This window comes from Athene noctua, chromosome 30, assembly GCF_965140245.1.
Source record: "Athene noctua chromosome 30, bAthNoc1.hap1.1, whole genome shotgun sequence".
Taxonomy (NCBI): domain Eukaryota; kingdom Metazoa; phylum Chordata; class Aves; order Strigiformes; family Strigidae; genus Athene; species Athene noctua.
The window spans coordinates 1,807,386-1,828,617 of NC_134066.1; the positions used below are offsets into that span (position 1 = coordinate 1,807,386).

The 21,232-nt window shown below is 70.6% G+C and overlaps 1 protein-coding gene across 1 annotated transcript; it reads right to left on the reverse strand.

The window, feature by feature from the left end:
- Positions 1–707: 707 nt before the first annotated feature.
- ITGA5 (integrin subunit alpha 5) lies at positions 708–19,975 on the reverse strand. The gene is given in 32 exon segments (XM_074929441.1): positions 708–847; positions 1,434–1,556; positions 2,547–2,648; positions 3,252–3,365; positions 3,698–3,814; positions 4,747–4,899; positions 5,792–5,897; positions 5,986–6,066; positions 7,064–7,143; positions 7,231–7,323; positions 8,267–8,313; positions 8,316–8,416; positions 8,517–8,584; positions 9,882–10,019; positions 10,107–10,258; positions 10,413–10,468; positions 11,176–11,283; positions 11,401–11,446; positions 12,688–12,879; positions 13,585–13,686; positions 13,725–13,831; positions 13,944–13,996; positions 14,469–14,525; positions 14,646–14,689; positions 14,811–14,855; positions 15,944–16,069; positions 16,609–16,654; positions 16,915–16,976; positions 17,585–17,714; positions 17,850–17,962; positions 18,450–18,577; positions 19,731–19,975. Coding segments are annotated over 32 exon segments (3,177 nt in total). The 5' UTR covers positions 19,934–19,975; the 3' UTR covers positions 708–763.
- Positions 19,976–21,232: the final 1,257 nt, after the last annotated feature.

Below are 21,232 nucleotides of genomic sequence, written 5' to 3' on the forward strand. Positions count from 1 at the left end.
CTCTGCATCACCCCACGTGCCGGTGACACCCAGCCCGGTGGTTCCATTGGCCGGTGGTGACGCCCATCCCGGTGGTACTGTGACTGTTGTTGCCCAGTAAGCGGTGTCCAGCGTGTTGGTGGTGCCCAGTATGGGGGTACCCAGCGCAGCAGTGCCCATCCCGGTGGTTCCCTGTCCGGTGGTGACACCTGTTCCGGTGGTGACACCTGTTCCAGCGGTACCCAAGCCGGTGGTGGTGCCCGTCCTGGTGGTACCGGGACTGTTGTTGCCCAGTACAACGGTGTCCAGTGTGTTGGTGGTGCCCGGTAGGGGGGTACCCGACGCGGCGGTGCCTGTCCCAGCGGTGATGCCCATGCCGGTGGTTCCCTGTCCGGTGGTGACACCTGTTCTGGTGGTACCCAAGCCAGCGGTGGTGCCCATCCCGGTGGTACCGGGACTGTTGTTGCCCGGTAAACAGTGTCCAGCGTGTCGGTGGTGGCCGGTACGGGGGTACCCGGCGCGGCGGTGACGGCTGTTCCGGTGGTTCCCCGCCTGTTGGTGACGCCTGTTCCGGTGGTTCCCCGCCCGACGGTGACACCCGGTACCCAAGCTGGTGGTGGTGCCCATGCCGGTGGTACCGGGACTGTTGTTGCCCGGTACGACAGTGTCCAGCGTGTTGGTGGTGGCCGGGCCGGGGGTACCCGGCGCGGCGGTGCCCGTCCCGGCGGGGGTGCGTGGCCCGCGGTGCGGTGCGGGTGACGCCGGCCGGTGGTGCGGGGCCCTGTCAGGCCTCCGAGGCCGCCTGGGGCTTCAGCTGCGCCTTCTCCATGGCGGTGCCGTAGGGCCCCGAGCGCTTGAAGAAGCCCAGCTGGGGGGGGGGCAGGGGGGTCAGGGTGCCCCCCCACCCCACCCCCCCCCGTACACCCTGGGACCCCTGTGGTGCCGGTGTCCCTGTGTCCCCCATTTCCCTGTGCCCCCCCATCCCTCTGCACCCCGCCCCCCATAGTGCCCATGGCCCTGTTCCCCCCATTTCCTTGTGCCCCCCCATGTCCCTGTGCCCCCCCCCCATAGTGCCCACGTCCCTTGTGCCCCCCATGGTGCCCGTTTCCCTGTGCCCCCCCATGTCCCCTGTGTCCCCCATAATGCCCACGTCCCTTGTACCCCCCCCCCCCCATGGTGCCCGTTGCCCTGTGACCCCTCCCTGTCCCTTGTGTCCTCCCATGTCTCTGTGCCCCCCCCCAGCCCCCTGTGCTCCCCCCATGATGCCCGTACCCCTGTGCCCCCCCCATTTCCCCGTGTCCCCCCCCCAATGGTCCCCTTATCCCTGAGACCCCCAGATCCCTCTTGCCCCCCACGTCCCTTGTGTCCCCCCATGCCCGCTGTGGGCCCCCCCCCCCCAGGCCCCAGCCCCTCCAAACCTTCCCCGTGCCCCCCCCCGGCCCCCCCAGACCCACCTTGTAGAGGCCGTAGCAGAGCAGGGCGAGGAGCAGCAGCCCCAGCAGCACCGCCAGCACCACCACCCACACCGGCACCCCCGGGCTGCCCTCGGCGCGCGCCCACTGCAGCCCCGTCACCACCTGCCACCCACAGCGTCACCCGTGGGGTCACCCACAGCGTCACCCCTCACCCGCTGCAGCCCCGTCACCACCTGCCACCCACAGCGTCACCCGTGGGGTCACCCACAGCGTCACCCCTCACCCGCTGCAGCCCTGTCACCACCTGCCACCCACAGCGTCACCCGTGGGGTCACCCACAGCGTCACCCCTCACCCGCTGCAGCCCCGTCACCACCTGCCACCCACAGCGTCACCCGTGGGGTCACCCACAGCGTCACCCCTCACCCGCTGCAGCCCCGTCACCACCTGCCACCCACAGCGTCACCCGTGGGGTCACCCACAGCGTCACCCCTCACCCGCTGCAGCCCCGTCACCACCTGCCACCCACAGCGTCACCCGTGGGGTCACCCACAGCGTCACCCCTCACCCGCTGCAGCCCCGTCACCACCTGCCACCCACAGCGTCACCCGTGGGGTCACCCACAGCGTCACCCCTCACCCGCTGCAGCCCCGTCACCACCTGCCACCCACAGCGTCACCCGTGGGGTCACCCACAGCGTCACCCCTCACCCGCTGCAGCCCCGTCACCACCTGCCACCCACAGCGTCACCCGTGGGGTCACCCACAGCGTCACCCCTCACCCGCTGCAGCCCCGTCACCACCTGCCACCCACAGCGTCACCCGTGGGGTCACCCACAGCGTCACCCCTCACCCGCTGCAGCCCCGTCACCACCTGCCACCCACAGCGTCACCCGTGGGGTCACCTATAGGGTCACCCCATGCCCATGGCAGCCCTGTCACCCACGCTGTCACACGTGGGACCACCCTGCACCCACTGCAGCGCCGTCACCTCCTGCCACCTGCGGTGTCACCCCACACCCACTGCAGCCCTGTCACCTCCTGCCACCCACCACATCATGCCCAGTGCCACCCACCGCGTCACCCCATGCCCACGGCAGCCCCGTCACCCCCCCCCGTGCCACCCCAGGGTGACCCCCGTGTCCCCCTGTCACCTGCAGGCTCTGGCTGGGGTAGTGTTGGGGCCGGACGCGGTACGGCAGCCGCAGCACCCGGTACTCGGCCTCACAGCGCAGCGCCTGCGCCCGCACCTCCCGCTGCGGCACCCACCGTCAGCACCCGTGGGCGCCCACGGACACCCAGAGGGCACCCACGGGGTACCCAAGGACACCCACTAATACCCACGGACACCCACAGACACCCAAAGGGCACCCACGGGGTACACTAGGACACCCCCTAATACCCACAGACACCCACCATCACCCAAGGACACCCAAATGGCCCCCACGGGGTACCCCAGGACACCCCCTAATACCCACGGACACCCACAGACACCCAAAGGGCACCCATGGGGTACCCCAGGACACCCCCTAATACCCCCAGACACCCACCACCACCCACAGGACACCCCCCAAGGCACCTCCCCAACACCCACATGAGCCAACAGGCACCCACTGACACCCACGAACCCCCCCAGGGGACCGTGAGCCTGCACCCAGCACCCTGACCCCCCCCCCCTTGGGCAACCAGGGTACCCACTCCCCCCTCCCAACCTGCCCCCAGGTGGGGCACGAGGGGGTCCCAGCAGGACGGTCGGGATGCTGGGGGGGGGCCCCAGGGGCTTGTTGGGGTGCTGGGGTGGGGGCGTGGGGACACTGGGGGTCCCGGGGGCGGTCCCGGGGGGGGTCCCGGCGTCTCACCTGGCGCAGGGAGGGGGCCCAGAGGCGGAAGGTCAGGCGCAGGCTCACCCGCTGCTGCTTCTCCAGCCCCCCCATGGGGCAGCTCAGGCGGAAGCACTCGGCCTCGGGGCACCCCTGTGACCCCCCCCCACGTGTCACCCACCGCGGGGACACCCCCAGGTGTCACCCCCAGCGGGCTCACCCCCCACCCACCCCTCCTTTCCCCACCTTACACCATCCACAGCAGGGACACCCCCTCCCCGTGTCCCCCTGGCACCCAGGTGTCACCCACAGCAGGGCCGTGCCCCCCCCCCCTCCCCGGGCCGTGTCCCCCACCTTGGGGACACCGACACAGCGTGGGGACAGCACCCACAGGGGCCACGCACCAGCCTGGGGGTGCCACGGTGGTGGTGGGGGGGACACATGACAGGGACATGCGGGCAAAGGGGGGACACGGGGACACTGACCAGGGTGTGGGGGGGCGCGGGGGGGCCGCTGCCCCGCGTGTCCCTCGTGTCCCTCGTGACCGTGTCCCCCGTGTCCCGGCGCTGCAGGACGTGTGGCTCCGGGCTCTGCTCCTGTTCCTGTGGGGAGGGGGGGGCAGTTTTGGGGACAGTCCTGTCCCCCTGTCACCTCCCCCCGCGGTGCCCAGTGCCACCCCCAACCTCCCGCTGGCACTGGTGTCCTCCGTCCCCACCACTGCCCAGTGCCACCAGTGTCCCCTCCCGGTGCCTCCCAGCCCTCTCAGTTCCATCTGCCCCCCGCCCAGTGCCACTCGTGTCACCCAGTGCCACCTCCTTCGGTGGCCCTCAGTGCCCTCAATCTGCCCATCACCTCCCAGTTCCCCCCAGTGCCACCCATTGTCCCCCAGTGCCACCCAATGTCCCTGGCACATCCCAGTGTCCCCAGTCATCCATCTCCCAGTGCCACCCAATGTCCCCAGTGACCCCCAGTGCCCCATCTCCCAGTGCCACCCAATGTCCCCAATGCCACCCCATGTCCCCAGCACCTTCCAGTGTCCCCAGTGCCCCATCTCCCAGTGCCACCCAATGTCCCCAATGCCACCCCATGTCCCCAGCACCTTCCAGTGTCCCCAGCACCCCATCTCCCAGTGCCACCCAATGTCCCCAATGCCACCCCATGTCCCCAGCACCTTCCAGTGTCCCCAATGCCTCATCTCCCAGTGCCACCCAATGTCCCCAGTGCCACCCCATGTCCCCAGCACCTTCCAGTGTCCCCAATGCCTCATCTCCCAGTGCCACCCAATGTCCCCAATGCCACCCCATGTCCCCAGCACCTTCCAGTGTCCCCAATGCCTCATCTCCCAGTGCCACCCAATGTCCCCAATGCCACCCCATGTCCCCAGCACCTTCCAGTGTCCCCAATGCCTCATCTCCCAGTGCCACCCAATGTCCCCAATGCCACCCCATGTCCCCAGCACCTTCCAGTGTCCCCAATGCCTCATCTCCCAGTGCCACCCAATGTTCCCAGTGCCACCCCATGTCCCTGTCCCCACCGCCAGGTGCAGACTGTCCAGGGGGTGGCTGGCGGAGCAGTTGCGGGGTCCCGAGTGGCCGGTGACATAGAGGAGGGGGTGGCCCCGGTAGCTCAGGGGACAGCTCAGCTCCAGGGTGCCGTGGCTGATGGCACTGGGACCCTCGTTCACCACCTGGTGGCACCAAAGGAGGGTGGGGGGACACCGGACACACACGTGGCAGCGTGGGGGGGACACTCATGGCATGAGGACATGGCACCCACAGGGGACACCGTGGCATGGGGACAGGGGTGAGGGATGTGGGGACCCTGAGAGCTGGGGACAGAGGCTCCCCTGGTTTTGGGGACATGGGGACTGTGGGGTCAGGGACAGGAGCACCCCTGGGGTTGGGGACATGGGCACGCACCCCTGGGGACACAGGGACATGGGGACCCACGGGGACAGGGGCACCCTGGTTTTGGGGACATGGGGACCTTCGGGGTTGGGGTCGTGGGGACCCACGGGGTCAAGGGCTCCCCTGGTTTTGGGGACATGGGGACCTGTGGGGTCAGGGACAGGGGCACCCCTGGGGACACAGGGACATGGAGACCCACGGGGACAGGGGACATGTTTCTGGGGACATGGGGACCTTTGGGGTTGGGGACATGGGGACCCATGGGGACAGGAGCACCCTGGTTTTGGGGACATGGGGACCTGTGGGGTCAGGAACATGGGCACCCCTGGGGACATAGGGACCTACGGGGACAGGGGACATGTTTTTGGGCACATGGGGACTTTCAGGGTTGGGGACACGGGGACCCACGGGGACAGGGACTCCTCTGGTTTTGGGGACATGGGGACCTGTGGGGTCAGGGACAGGGGCACCCTGGGGACACAGGGACATGGGGACCCACGGGGACAGAGGCACCCTGGTTTTGGGGACATGGGGACCTTTGGGGTTGGGGACATGGGGACCCATGGGGACAGGGGCACCCCGGTTTTGGGGTCAGGGACACCCCCTGCGTTGGGGACACGGGGACCCCCAGGGTTTGGGGTGGGGGGGTGACAGTGGCCCGGTGTCCCCCACCTCATAGACGTGCTCCACGGGTGGCCCCAGGTCCTGCAGGCGCTGGGGCGGCCGCTCGGGCGTCCAACCCCCCTCGGGGACAATGACAACATCGGGCCGGGACACCCTGAGCGGGGGGGGATCCAGACACACGGGGGGGGTCAGGCAGGGCTCAGTGGCCCCCCCCGGGCCCCCCCCGGCGCGGTGACACTCACCCGAAGGCCGAGAGGCGAGTGGCCGCCCGCACCTCCAGCGGCACCGTCACCACTTCGCTCTGCGAGTTGTTGGCGTTCTTGCTGCCGGCACACGGGGGGGTCACGGCACGGCCCCCCCCCGAGCCCCCCCAAACCGCCTGCGGGCACCGGGGGGACAAGGGACACCCCCCCACACCCCCCAACCCAAGGGACCCAGATGGGGGTGGACAGGACCCCCCCCTCAAGCCTGAGCCCCCCCTGCGTGACCCCCTCTCCAAGCTGAAAGGGGACCCCCCCACACCTTTGGGGACCCCCCCACCTTTGGAGATGCCCCTCCCACCTTTGGGGACCCCCCCACACCTTTGGGGACCCCCCCGCCTTTGGGGATGCCCCTCCCACCTTTGGGGACCCCCTCACACCTTTGGGGACCCCCCCGCCTTTGGGGATGCCCCTCCCACCTTTGGGGACCCCCCCACACCTTTGGGGATCCCCCCACCTTTGGAGATACCCCTCCCACCTTTGGGGACCCCCCCACCTTTGGGGATGCCCCTCCCACCTTTGGGGACCCCCTCAAAAACTTTGGGACCCCCCCCCCAAGGTTCCCAGATGGCTGCACCCCCCCCACCCCAAGGTGCTCAAGGTGGGACACCCCACCCAGAGCCCCCCCCTGCCCCCGGGTCCCTCCACAACAGCCCCCCCCCCCCCCCCAGGTAATATCCCCCCACATGGGGGGGTCACGGTACGGCCCCCCCACACTGCCCCCCCCTCCTGCTGGCACCCAGCCAAGGGACCCCCCAGCCCAAGGGACCCAGATGGGGGTGGACTGGACCCCCCCCCCCCCCCCCCAAGCCTGTGACCCCCTCTCCAAGCCTAAAGGGCCCCCCCCCCCCTCTTTGGGGCCCCCCCCACCTCCCAGGCTGCCCCCCCCCCTCCCTGGTCCCTCCAATCCACCCCCCCCCCCCCCCAGTAGAATGTCCCCTGACCCCCCCAACCAGGACACCCCTCCCCCCATTCCAGTACCACACCCCACGGTGGGACCCCCCCGGCCCCCCCCCGCCCCAGGATACCCCTCCAGGCCCCCCCCCGGCCCCCCCCCCACCTGCGGATCTGCAGCTCGAAGCGGATGCTCTTGCTGCTGTCGCTGAGGTGGGGGACAGTGAAGCGCAGCCCCCCCCAGATCTGGGGGGCAGAAGGGGGTCACATTGGGACTCCCCCAGCCCCTGACCCCCCCCCCCAGCCCCCCCCCGGCCCCCCCCCCCCACTCACGCTGGCCCCGGCCTTCATGGGGTTCCCCAGGTCGCAGACGAGGGGGCTCGAGCTGTTGCCCCCCTCGAGCTCACAGCTCAGCGCTGAGAAATTCTGAGCGGGGGGGGGTGGATTGGGGGGGGGGGGGTGTCAGAGGTGAGGGCACCCAGGGGGGCCCATGAGGCACCCCCTGACCACCCCCCCCCCCCCCCCCAACCACCCTATCCCGGGGGCACCCCCTGACCGCCCCATGCACCTACTTCATGCCCAGGAGCCCCCCCAGTCACCCTCTCCCCCCCCCCCCGCCCCACCCAAGAGCACCCCCAGGCACCCCCCAACCCCCCCATGCCCAGGAGCACCCCCAAGCACCCTATGACCCCCCCCCACACCCAAGAGCACCCCCAGGCACACCCTGACCCCCCCCCGCCCCCAAGAGCACCCCCAGGCACCGCCCAACCCCCACACACCCAAGAGCACCCCCTGACCCCCCCCCACCCACCCAACAGCACCCCCAGGCACCCCCTGACCCCCCCCCACACCCAAGAGCACCCCTGACCCCCCCCCCCAACATCACCCCCAGGCACCCCCTGACCCCCCCCCACACCCAACAGCACCCCCAGGCACCCCCTGACCCCCCCCGCCCCCAAGAGCACCCCTGACACCCCCCCCCCCCCCAACAGCACCCCCAGGCACTCCCTGACCCCCCCACACCCAAGAGCACCCCTGACCCCCCCCCCCCCCAACATCACCCCCGGGCACCCCCTGACCCCCCCCCACACCCAAGAGCACCCCTGACGCCCCCCCCCCCCAACATCACCCCCAGGCACCCCCTGACCCCCCCCCACACCCAAGAGCACCCATGACCCCCCCCCACCCCCAACATCACCCCCAGGCACCCCCTGACCCCCCCCCACACCCAACAGCACCCCCAGGCACCCCCTGACCCCCCCCGCCCCCAAGAGCACCCCGAGGCACTCCCTGACCCCCCCACACCCAAGAGCACCTCCAGACACCCCCTGACAGCCCCCCCCCGCACCCCTGACCCCCCCCCACGCACCCCGTGTGGGCGCAGCACCCCGGTGTACTGGGCGTGGGGGGGGGCCGCACGTGCAGCTCGGCCTCGTAGGCCCCCCCCTCGCCCTGGTTGCGGGCGTTGAAGGTCAAGTTCAGGCTGTTGCGGTCCCCCAGGTAAACGGCGCGACGGTCCCTGCGGGGACCCGGTGTCACCGCCACCCTGTGCCACAACCCCCCCACCCCACCCCGAGGCCTCCGGGGACCCCCCAAGTCCCCTCCCGGCCCCCCCTTACACGGCCGCCTCCAGCTGCAGGTCGGGGACGCAGACGTTGTCCTCCCCGCAGTCCAGCTGGATGTGAGCCTGGGGGGGACATGGGGACATGGGGACAGTGGGGGACACGGGGGAGGAGGGGGACGTGGGGACGAAAGGGCACCCAGGGACAGAGGGGGACACAGGGTGATGGGGACATGGGGACAGTGGGGGACACAGGGTGATGGGGACATGGGGACACGGGGACATGGGGACAGTGGGGGACACAGGGTGATGGGGACATGGGGACACAGGGACATAGGGTGATGGGGACATGGGGACAGTGGGGGACACAGGGGAGGGGGACATGGGGACACGGGGACATGGGGACAGTGGGGGACACGGGGGAGGAGGGGGACATGGGGACAAAGGGGCACCCAGGGACAGAGGGGGACACAGGGTGATGGGGACATGGGGACACGGGGACATGGGGTGATGGGGACAGCGGGGACACAGGGACATGGGGACAGTGGGGGACACAAGGGTGATGGGGACATGGGGACACAGGGACATGGGGACAGTGGGGGACATGGGGATGAAGGGGCACCCAGGGACACAGGGGGACACAGGGTGATGGGGACACGGGGACAGTGGGGGACATGGGGGAGGGGGACATGGGGACAAAGGGGCACCCAGGGACACAGGGTGATGGGGACATGGGGACACGGGGACATGGGGACAGTGGGAGACACAGGGGAGGGGGACATGGGGACAAAGGGGCATCCAGGGACACACAGGGTGATGGGGACATGGGGACACGGGGACATGGGGACAGTGGGGGACACGAGGGTGATGGGGACATGGGGATGTGGGGACATGGGGTGATGGGGACATGGGGACAGTGGGGGACACGGGGGAGGGGGACATGGGGACAAAGGGGCACCCAGGGACACAGGGTGATGGGGACATGGGGACACGGGGACATGGGGACAGTGGGGGACACGAGGGTGATGGGGACATGGGGACAAAGGGGCACCCAGGAGCGGCTGGGGACACGGGGGCGATGGGGGCACAGGGTCATTGAGTGATGCAGGGGACAGGGGGTGACAATAGGGGATGGGGGACAACAGCTGACGCAGGTGCCACTGGGCGCCGTGGGGTGGCAAGGGGTGACACTGGGTGCTGTGGGGTGACACTGGGAGCCATGGGGTGCCATAGGGTGACACTGGGTGCCACTGGGGTGCCATGGGGTGCCGCTGGGTGACAATAGCGTGACACTGGGTGCCACTGGGGTGCCATGGGGTGCCGCTGGGTGACAATAGCGTGACACTGGGTGCCACTGGGGTGCCATGGGGTGCCGCTGGGTGACAATAGCGTGACACTGGGTGCCACTGGGTGCCGGGGGTACCTTGGCCTCCAGGCGGGTGCGGGTGTGGGCAGCCAGCACCGGGTGCAGCCCGTGGGTGTCGGGGGGGGCGCGGGGGTCCAAGGCGAAGCTCAGCGCCACGGCGATGGGTGACAGTTTGTCCCGAAACTCCGACTCGTTCTGCCGGGGGGGGGGGGACACACGGGGATGAGCAGGGGGGGTCCCATTGGGTGCCCCCCCCGCCGCCCCCCCATGGTCCCAGCGTACCCGCAGGAAGGCGGCCAAGGTGCGGCAGCGGGTGCCGGCGCCGTTGGGGACGGGCAGGGTGAGGGTGCGGGTGGGGTGCCCCCCCGGCAGGAACAGCGCCCGCCGGCCCCCCCCCGCCTTCGCCCCATCCACGCTCAGCTCCACCGCGAAGCCTGGGGGGGGGACACACACACATACACACACACACACACACACACACGCACCCAGTGTCAGGGTCCCCTGGGTGCTGGGGGGGGGGGGTGTGGGTGTGGGTGTGTTGTCCCCCCCCCGATAAAATACGTCGTCTGTGTCCCCCCCCCCACTCACCGATGGTGCCGGGCAGGTGCCGCCCCGAGGCGTTGAGGCAGAAGCTGACGTTGATGCTGGCGGCGGGGGGGGGGGGGGGGGCACCCATGGGACCCCCCTGCTTGCCCCATGGGTGCACCAGCATCCCCCCCCCCGCCCCGCCTTGTGTCCTCCATCCCTCGTTGTCCCCAACACCTCTGGATGGCCCCCCCGCGCCCCCCCCCGCAGCTCCTCAGGGTCCGTGTCCCCCCCCCCCCCCCATCGACCCTTGGTGCCCCCCCCATCACCCCTCGCTGTCCCCAGGCCACCTCCACCCCCTGTGTCCCCAAACCCACGTGCCCCCACTTACCCCCATGTCCCCCCCAAATGTCTCCATGTCCCCAACCCTCCCCCCCGGTGCCCCCCCCAGACCCAGAACCCCCCCTCCATGTCCCTGATGTCCCCAAGCCCCCACATCACCCCTTGCTGCCCCCCCCAGCGCCCTCCACCCCCGTGTCCCCAAACCCACAGTGCCCCCACTTACCCCCACGTCCCCCCCAAGTGTCCCCGTGTCCCCAAGAACCCCCCTAGTGCCCCCCCCCTCGAGCCAGTCCCCCCCCCCCAGTGCCCCCCCCCTCCACATCCCTACCGTCCCCAAGTCCCCCCATCACCCCTCGCTGTATCCTCTGAGCCACCTGCCAACCTGGGGACACTGCAGTTGTCCCCAAGCCCTCTGTAGCCCCCCCTAGGGACCCCGTGACCCCCCCCCAGGGTGCCTGTCACCCCCCCCCGTGGTGTCACCCACCAGGGGACGTGGAGGCCGGTGCCCTCCAGGACGCAGCCGCGCTCCTCGGGGTTGAACATGGTGGGGAAGACGCTGAGCGCGGCGCTGGCGTGGACGATGGGGCGGCCCCTGGGGACAGGGCGTCAGGGACACCTTGGGGACACCTTGGGGACACCCCGGGGACACCCCCCCACACCTCACCCCCCCCACACCCCCCCCCCCCCCCAATCTGCTGGCAGCACCCACCTGTACACCACGGCCGTGTCCACCCCGAAGGCGCCCACCAGGAGGTCTGAGGGGAGAAGGGGACAGTGGTGTCACCTGAAGGGGCGGGGGGGGGTGTGACACGGCCAGGGTGGGTGTCCCCAACCACTGAGCACCCACAGGGTGTCACGGGGGGATCTGCGTGTCCCTGAAGGGGTGGCACACCCAGGCCGGGTGTCCCTAACCATGGGGCACCCAACCATGGGGACATGAGAGGCTGGGTGTCCCCTGCCATGTGGTGGCACGGCCAGGCTGGGTGTCACCAACCATGGGACACCCACAGGGTGTCACGGGTGGATCTGGGTGTCCCCTGAAGGGGTGACACAGCCAGGCCGGGTGTCCCCAACCATGGGACACGCACAGGGTGTCACGGGTGGATCTGGGTGTCCCCTGAAGGGGTGACACAGCCAGGCCGGGTGTCCCCAACCATGGGACATGCACAGGGTGTCACGGGTGGATCTGGGTGTCCCCTGAAGGGGTGACACAGCCAGGCCGGGTGTCCCCAACCATGGGACATGCACAGGGTGTCACGGGTGGATCTGGGTGTCCCCAAAGGGGTGGCATGGCCAGGCCGGGTGTCCCCAACCATGGGACACCCACAGGGTGTCACGGGTGGATCTGGGTGTCCCCCGAAGGGGTGGCACGGCCAGGCCGGGTGTCCCCAACCATGGGACACCCACAGGGTGTCACGGGTGGATCTGGGTGTCCCCTGAAGGGGTGACACAGCCAGGCCGGGTGTCCCCAACCATGGGACACCCACAGGGTGTCACGGGTGGATCTGGGTGTCCCCGAAGGGGTGACACAGCCAGGCCGGGTGTCCCCAACCATGGGACACCCACAGGGTGTCACGGGTGGATCTGGGTGTCCCCGAAGGGGTGACACAGCCAGGCCGGGTGTCCCCAACCATGGGACACCCACAGGGTGTCACGGGTGGATCTGGGTGTCCCCTGAAGGGGTGACACAGCCAGGCCGGGTGTCCCCAACCATGGGACACCCACAGGGTGTCACGGGTGGATCTGGGTGTCCCCGAAGGGGTGACACAGCCAGGCTGGGTGTCCCCAACCATGGGACACCCACAGGGTGTCACGGGTGGATCTGGGTGTCCCCGAAGGGGTGACACAGCCAGGCTGGGTGTCCCCAACCATGGGACACCCACAGGGTGTCACAGGTGGATCTGGGTGTCCCCTGAAGGGGTGACACGGCCAGGCCGGGTGTCCCCAACCATGGGCACCCCGGGGGTGTCCCCTGGGGGGGTGGCGGGTCCCTTACCCGGGTAGCCGTTGCCGTCCAGGTCGGTGGCCCCGCGCAGGGCGGCTCCGAAGAAGTCGGGGTGTCGCCCGGGCGCCCAGTGTCCCCGCAGCACCTGGGCGGGCTGGGGGCGCAGCCCGGCCCCCCCCCCGCTGTAGATGTACACCAGCCCCTGCCGGCCCTCGGCGCCCAGGGGGGCCCCCACCGCCACGTCTGCACCACGACGCTCAGAGGGGGGGGCACGGGGGGGCCATGCACCCCCCCCCCCACACTGCCCCAGGCACCCCCTGGGCCACCCTATAGCCCAGGCACCCCCCTGCACCCCCCCGCCACCCAACAACACAAGGACACCACCCCCCCCCCCGTGCAACCCAGCCATTCCCTTGAACCCCCACACACCCCCCTGTGACCCCCCCCAATCTGGGGAACACCTGCACACCCCGCAGTGCCACCCTATGGCCTGGGGACACCCCCTGTGCCCCCCACCTCACCCTGGGGACCCCCCCTGTGCCCCCCACCTCACCCTGGAGACCCCCTGTACCCCCCCCCAGTGCCACTCTATAGCCTGGGGACCACCCCTGTGCCCCCCACCTCTTCCTGGGGACCCCCCTGTGCCCCCCACCTCACCCTGGAGACCTCCTGTACCCCCCCCAGTGCCACTCTATAGCCTGGGGACCCCCCCTGTGCCCCCCACCTCACCCTGGAGACCCCCTGTACCCCCCCCAGTGCCACTCTATAGCCTGGGGAACCCCCCTGTGCTCCCCCCACCCTCACCCCAGGCACCCCCTGTGCCCCCCTCCCCTACCCTGTGCCCCCCCTCGAGTCTCCCTGTGCCACCCTATAGCCTGGGGAACCCCCCCTGTGCCCCCCCCTCCCCCTGGACACACCCTGTGGCCCCGCCCCCCCCAAGGCACCCACCGTTGAAGCCGTCGAGGTCAAGGTCACCCAGGGGGGCGATGGCGCTGCCGAAACGCCCGAACTCCTGGGGCCCGGTGAGGGCCATGGCGGGGGTGGGGGCCATGATGGGGAGGGGGGGGGCCAGGGGGGGTCGGGCAGGGCCCCCCCGGGCAGCTGCAGGTACAGGTACACCCTGCCCACCTCCTGCACCCGCCCCTCCCCTGTCCGCGCCATGAAGAGGGGGGCCCCCACCAGCAGATCGGCCAGTCTGTGGGGCAGCGGCTGTCAGCGCCCCCCCCCCGCGCCATCCGGGGGGGCACGGGGGGGGCACCCATGGGTGTGGGTAGGTGCGGGGGGGGGACACACGCACACACACTCACCCGTCGTTGTTCACGTCGGTGGCTGCCACAGCGTAACCGAAATACGCTGCCATCTGCGCGGGGGGGGGGGGACGGGGTGATGGGGGGGCCCCCCCAATATGCACAGGGCCCCCCCCCCGCGGGTGGATGCTCCTAATATGTGTGGGTGCCCCCCGCCCTGCACGGGTGCCCCCGCCCCACCATGGGTGCCCCCACCCTGCACAAGCACCCCCTCACCCCTCTGTGGGTGCTCTCACCATACATGGGTGCCCCCCCCCTGCACAAATACCCCCCCCCCTCACTGCACGGGTGCCCCCCCCACCCTGCACAAGCACCCCCCCACCCTACACGACTGCTCCCACCACACATGGGTGCCCCCCGCGCCCCCCCCCCCCCCGGGACACCCTCCCTCCATCTCCTGCAGGGACACACAGTGACACTGCGGGGGGGGACACACAGTGACACTGCGGGGGGGGGGCACCCAGCACCCCAAGTGAGCCCCCCCCCCCCCCCCCCACTTCAGAGACCGCCCCCCCCCGGCCCCACCTGCTCCCCTGAGAAGTTGTACAGGGACTTCATGTTGGTGCCATTGAGGATGGTGACCTGGGGACAGGAGGGGACATTACGGGGGGGGGGGGACAATGTGGCAGCAGCCAGGGAACCCAGGCAGCCCCCCCCCGCTGCCCCCCCCCCGCCCCGTGTCCTCCTGTCCCCTGTCCTTACGTAGCCGTAGGTGAGGTTGCCCTTGGGGACACCAGCCACAAAGTCTGCAGGGGACAAAGTGACCCCGTCAGGGGGTGGCCTGGGGGGGGGTGTGGGGGGGTCTGTGTGCTGTGACACCCCCCCTCCCCCTCCAATGTCACCCTCTGCCACCCCGGTGGCCCCCACCTTGTGTCTTGTCCCCGCTGAACTCGCCGACCGCCACCGAGTAGCCTGGGGTGGGGAGAAGTGTCACCCGCGGTGTCACCCGTGTTCGCCAGTGCCACCGACACCAGCCCCGTGTCCCCGGTGTCCCTGCTCCGTGTCCCCATGGCCATGTCCCCTCTGTCCTCGTGTCCCCTGTGCCCCATGTCCCCACATCCCATCCTCCCATGTCCTCCTTTCCCCATCTGTGTCCTCGTGTCCCCCATGTCCCTCCTGTGTCCCCATGTCCCCATTCCTGTCCCCCAATCCCCATGTCCCCCTCTCCTGTGTCCCCATGTCCCCATGTCCATGTCCCTCCCATGTCCCCATTCCTGTCCCCCCAATCCCCATGTCCCCCCTCCTGTGTCCCCATGTCCCCATACCCATGTCCTCATGTCCCTGTCCCTCCCGTGTCCCCATGTCCCCATTCCTGTCCCCCATGTCCCCCTCTCCTGTGTCCCCATGTCCATGTCCCTCCTGTGTCCCCATGTCCCCATACCCCTGTCCATGTCCCTCCCATGTCCCCATTCCTGTCCCCCAATTCCCATGTTCCCCTCCCCTGTGTCCCCATGTCCCCCTCCCCTGTGTCCCCATGCCCCCATACCCCTGTCCATGTCCCTCCCATGTCCCCATACCCATGTCCATGTCCCTCCCATGTCCCCATTCCTGTCCCCCAATCCCCATGTCCCCCTCCCCTGTGTCCCCATGTCCCCCTCCCCTGTGTCCCCATGCCCCCATACCCCTGTCCATGTCCCTCCCATGTCCCCATGTCCCCATACCCATGTCCATGTCCCTCCCATGTCCCCATTCCCGTCCCCCAATCCCCATGTCCCCCTCCCCTGTGTCCCCATGTCCCCATACCCCTGTCCATGTCCCCATGTCCCCATACCCATGTCCATGTCCCTCCCATGTCCCCATTCCTGTCCCCCATTTCCCATGTCCCCCTCCCCTGTGTCCCCATGCCCCCATACCCCTGTCCATGTCCCTCCCATGTCCCCATGTCCCCATACCCATGTCCATGTCCCTCCCATGTCCCCATTCCCGTCCCCCAATCCCCATGTCCCCCTCCCCTGTGTCCCCACGCCCCCCCCGCGTCCCCCCCCCGTCCCCAGGCAGACCCATGTAACTGTCATCGTAGGTGGGGGCCGCCTGGCGCGTCTGGAGCTGCCCGGCCACCTCCTGGATCAGGTACTCGGGGTAGTTGGAGGCCGCGATCTGCTCCTGCGTCGCCGACATCACCTGCCCTGGGGGCGCGGGGGGGCCCTCAGCACCCCGGGGTGCTGCCCCGCCGCGCCGGCCGGCCAGGGGTGGCCAGGGGAGTTTTGGGACGATTGCGGGAGGTTTGGGACAACCGGGGGAGTTTTGGGGTGTCTAGGGGCAGGCAGGGGGGTTTAGGGACAAATGGGGCAGTTTTGGGGCAGTTTCGGGGCAGGCAGGGGCAGGCAGGGGCAGTTTTGGGGCAGACGGGCAGTTTCGGGGCAGACGGGGCAGTTTTGGGGTAGTTTTGGGGCAGACAGGGGCAGTTTTGGGGTAGTTTTGGGGCAGACAAGGGCAGTTTGGGGGCAGACAGGGGCATTTTGGGGGCAGACAAGGGCAGTTTTGGGGCAGACAAGGGCAGTTTTGGGGCAGACAGGGGCAGTTTTGGGGCAGGCAGGGGCAGACGGGCAGTTTTGGGGCAGACAGGGGCAGTTTTGGGGTAGTTTTGGGGCAGACAGGGGCAGTTTTGGGGTAGTTTTGGGGCAGACAAGGGCAGTTTGGGGGCAGACAGGGGCAGGGGTCTCACCTTGCCAGAAGTAGCTGCCAGGCCCCCCCAGGAGCACCCGTCCCGTCTGCAGAGAGACCAGGGGAGCCCCCCCCCTCAGCCTGGGGCGCCCCCCCAGGGCCCCCCCCGGCCCCTCTATACCCCCCCCCCATATACCCCCCTGTGACCCCCAATAGAGCCCCCAAACCACCAATGTACCCCCCAGCTCCCATTACCCCATGTACCCCTGCCCCCCAACCCTCACCCCCCCCACCCTGTGGGCCCCCCCATCCCTATCATACCCCCCCATGTCCCTCACCCCCCCGTGCCCCCCCCCCGTGCCCCCACCTGGGTGAACTCGGCGCTGAAGCCCCCCTGGCAGTAGCCCTGCCCGGCCGCAGAATTCAGGTCTGTGGGGAGAGGGCGGGGGGGGGGGCAGCAGTTTTGGGGGCTGGGGGGGGGCCCATGGGTGCTGGTTGGGAGGGCTATGGGGGTGTCACCCCCTTGGGTGCCAGGGTGGGGATGCCCAAGGTCCCATGGGTGCTGGTTGGGGGGGTGACACCCCCGAGGTGTCAAGCAGGGGGGATGCCTGGGAGGGGGGGTGTCGGGGGGGTCACCCTGGGGGTGCTGGGCATGGCGGGGGGGTGTGTGTGCCCAGGGCCCCCAAAGGTGCCAGGCAGGGGGTTCTGGGGGTGTCACCCATGGGCGCCAGGTGGGGGGGGGGGGATTCCCAGCGGAGCCACCCATGGGTGCCAGGCTGAGGGGGAGCTGCGGGGGGGCCCTGAGTGCTAGGGGGGGTCTGGGGGGGTCACCCTGGGGGTGCTGGGCATGGCGGGGGGGGGGGTGTGCCCAGGGCCCCCAAGGGTGCCATGCAGGAGGTTCCGGGGGTGTCACCCATGGGCGCCAGGCAGGGGGGGGATGCCCAGGGGAGCCACCTATGGGTGCTGCCAGGCCTGGGGGGTGCCTGGGGGGTGCCTCGGGGGGCGGGGGGGGGGGGGGGGCGCGGGGGGGGTCCCACCTGAGCGGCAGGGCGCGTACTCCACGAACTTGGAGAAGTTGCCGATGGAGAGGAAGCAAGTGCCCACCGGCTCCTGCCCCCCCCCGTCCTCCTCCTTGGGGGGGCTCCAGCTGTACAGGGGGGCGCAGGCCTGGCGGGGACACACGCACACACCCCAAGGGGGGGGCACAGGGGTGAGTCCACTCACGGAGACACCCCTCTGCTCCCTCTGAGCCCCCTGCTCGCCCCCCCGGTGCCCCCCCCGTGCCCCCCCCGTGCCCCGTACCAGGATGGAGCCGTTGTGCGCCCGCACGGTGGCCCCGAACCACTGCAGGGACTTGAACTCGACGGGGTCGGGGGTCTCGGTGCCGTTGCCCCCAAAATCGTGGGTGCGGGGTCCTGGGGTGGGGGCAAGCAGGGGTCAGGCTGGCACCCGCTGCCACAGCACCCATGGGACCCCCCCACTCGCTGCTCCCCCCCCCCCCCCCCGGGGTTTATCATTAACCAGGCGGGACAAGAGCCCGGCTGTGGTGCCAAGGCCATGGGGGGGACACACACACATGGCTGTGGGTGACGGTGACGTGGGGCTGGGCTGGGGGGGGGCTGTTAGGGGGCCCAGGGGGGGCTGCTGTGTCCCATGGGTGCTGGGGGGGTCGTGTCCCCACCCCTGTCCCCATCCCCGGCCCCCACCTGTATCCTCACTCTGTTCCCATGCTCAGGGTGGGGGGGGGGGTGTCTGTCCCCACGTGTCCCCCACTCCTGTCCCTGTCCCCATGCCTGGGGGGCACCAGCCCCACCTGTGTCCCTGTCCCCCACCCGTGTCCCCACCCTGTCCCCATGCGAAGGGGGGGGTGTCCCATCCCCACCCGTGTCCCCGTCCCCTCACCGAGGTGGTCGAAGTCGATGGGGGTGCAGTCGTCACCGGGGGGCCAGGGACAGTGGTAGACGGCCCCCCCCTGGGTGACATTGGGCTGGCTCGTGTTGGCCTTGGGGGCACCCACCAGGATGCTGACGCTGGGGGGGGGGACACGGACACACACAGAGTGAGTGGGATGCTCGGGGGGGGGGACACACACACAGGACACACGACACATACACGAATGTCCCCACGGGGACAGGGTGACCGTCACCCACGCGACACCCAGAGGATGGCGGGGACACTGGAGCCCTGGTGTGGGGGTGTCGTTGTGTGTGTGTTTGTGTCCCCCCCCCGGGTCCCACGGGCCCCTCTGACTCAGCCCACGGGGCCGGGCCTGGGTGACCCCTTCCGGCTCCGTGGGAGAGGAAGCGCCGAAACCACCCACGGCCGGGGGGGTCGGGGGGGTCGGGGGGGGGCCACCCACCATGGGGGGGACCTGGGGACACCCAGTGTCCCCGATCCCCCGGGTCCCGGGGACACACACACACACACGGGGGGGGGGGTGGGGGGGATGCCCCTCGGTTTCTCTGGGTCCCCCCCGGGTGCGGGTCACCCGTGGGCGAGGAGGGGGGGGCGCGGGGGGGCAGGGCCGTGCCCGGACGCCTGGGTCCCCCCCGAGCCCCCACCGCCCCCCGGGGGCAGCTCCCGGCTCCGGTTACAGGAAACGCTCCGGCCGGGGGCTCCGGGGCCCCGGGACCCCCGAGGGGGGCCGGGGGGACACACCGGAGCCGGGAGCGGGGCTCAGGCCCCGCCCGGTGCCCTCAGCCCCGCCGGAGACCCCCGGGGCCGCACCGTTCCCGGTTCCCGTTCCCCCGCCCCGGTCCCGGTTCCCGTTCCCGGTTCCCGTTCCCGGTTCCCGCTACCCGGGACCGCCCCGTTCCCGGTTCCCGGTTCCCGCCGCCGTGTCCCGTCCCCGTGTCCCGATTCCCATTCCCGGGGCCCCGATCCCGTTTCCCCCTCCCCGTTCCCGTTACCCGCTGGCGGTCCCGTCCCTCCCCGCCCCCGCCCCGCTCCCGGGGCCGCTCCCCATCCCGCCGGGCCGGTCCCGGTCCCGCCCGTTCCCCGCTCCCCGTCCCGCTCCCTCCGGCCCCCGGTGGCCGCTCCCGCTCCCCGCCCGGTCCCCGCTGTCCGGTTCCCGTCCCTTTCCCAGTTCCCGGGGCCGCGCCGGGTGTCCGGACCCGTCGCGGTGCCGCTCCCGCCCCGTCCCGGAGCCGATCCCGGAGCCGTTCCCGGAGCCGTTCCCGGTACCTGCGGGGCTGGGGCAGGTAAAAGTCCAACGCGAAGCCGAAGAGGGACCCGGGGGCCCCGCGGAAGGCGACGGGCCGCGACGCCTCCAGGTTGAAGGCGGCGACGGGCAGCGGCGGGAGCAGCAGCGGCAGCAGCAGCGGCAGCAGCGGCCGGGGCCGGGGCCGGGGGCGGCGCGGGGGGGCCGGGGCCGGGGCCGGGGCCATGGCGGAGCGGGGCTGGCCGGGATCGGCGCTGCCTCCCGCTCCCGAGTCCCTTCGGAAAGTGCCCGGGGGGGGCCCGGCCCGCCCCGCCCCGCCGTGACTCACCGGGGAGGAGCCAGAGCCCCGCCGGGCACCGGCACCGGCACCGGGCCGGGGGAGCCGGGACATCCCCGGGGGGGACACACGCGACACCCCTGGGGCACCGGGACATCGGGGACGGGGACACGGCGGGGCACCCCTGGGACACCGGGACACTCCGAGGGACCGGGACAGCGGGGATGGGGACACCCGAGGGGCACCGGGACACCCCGGGACACGGGGACATCAGGGACAGGGACACCCCGGGACACCGGGACATCAGGGACAGGGACACCCCGGGACACCCAGGGGTGGGGACACCCCGGGACACGGGGACATCAGGGACAGGGACACCCCGGGCGCACCAGGATACCCTGAGGGCACCAGGACAGCGGGGACGGGGACACCCGAGGGACACCGGGATACCCCGGGACACCGGGGACAGGGACACCCCGGGACACCGGGACACCAGGGACAGGGACACCGGGACACCGGGATGGGGACACCCTGGGACACCCCGGGCGCACCAGGGTACCTCGAGAGCACAAGGACAGCGGGGATGGGGACACCCGAGGGACACCGGGACACCAGATATGGGGGACCAGATCACTTGAGGACACTGGGGACAGGGACAGCGGGAACTGGGATGTCCAAGGGGAACTGGGACACCAGGAACAGGGACACTGGGGGGACACTGGTGGGACCAGGACACCAGGAATTGGGACACCCGAGGGGACCAGGACACTGGGACCAGGGACACTGGGGACCAGGACACTCGAGGGGGACTGGGACAATGGGAAGGACTGGGACAGCAGGAGCTGGGACACTGGGGACACAGCCGAGGGGACTGAGACACTGGGGGGACACCAAGAGACCGGGGGGGGGGGGGGGGGAGGCGGGGCCCTGGGTGGCAGCGGGACACGGCGCTGGGGGCGGGGGGGTGAGGGGACAGAGGACACCAGTGGGGGGACTGGGACAGAGGGGATGAGACACCAGGTGACACGGTGGGGCAGGACACTGGAGGACTGGGACAATGGGGGGGGACACGAGGGGACACGGGGGATACGTTGGGGGCGGGACAGCAGGGAATGCTGGGACATGGGACACTGGGGGTACTGGGACACGGGACACTGGGGGCACTGGGACACTGGAGGACAAAGGGACACGGGACATCGTGGGGGGACGCGGGTGGGACAGGCAGAAGGGGACGTGGGGATGGGGGGG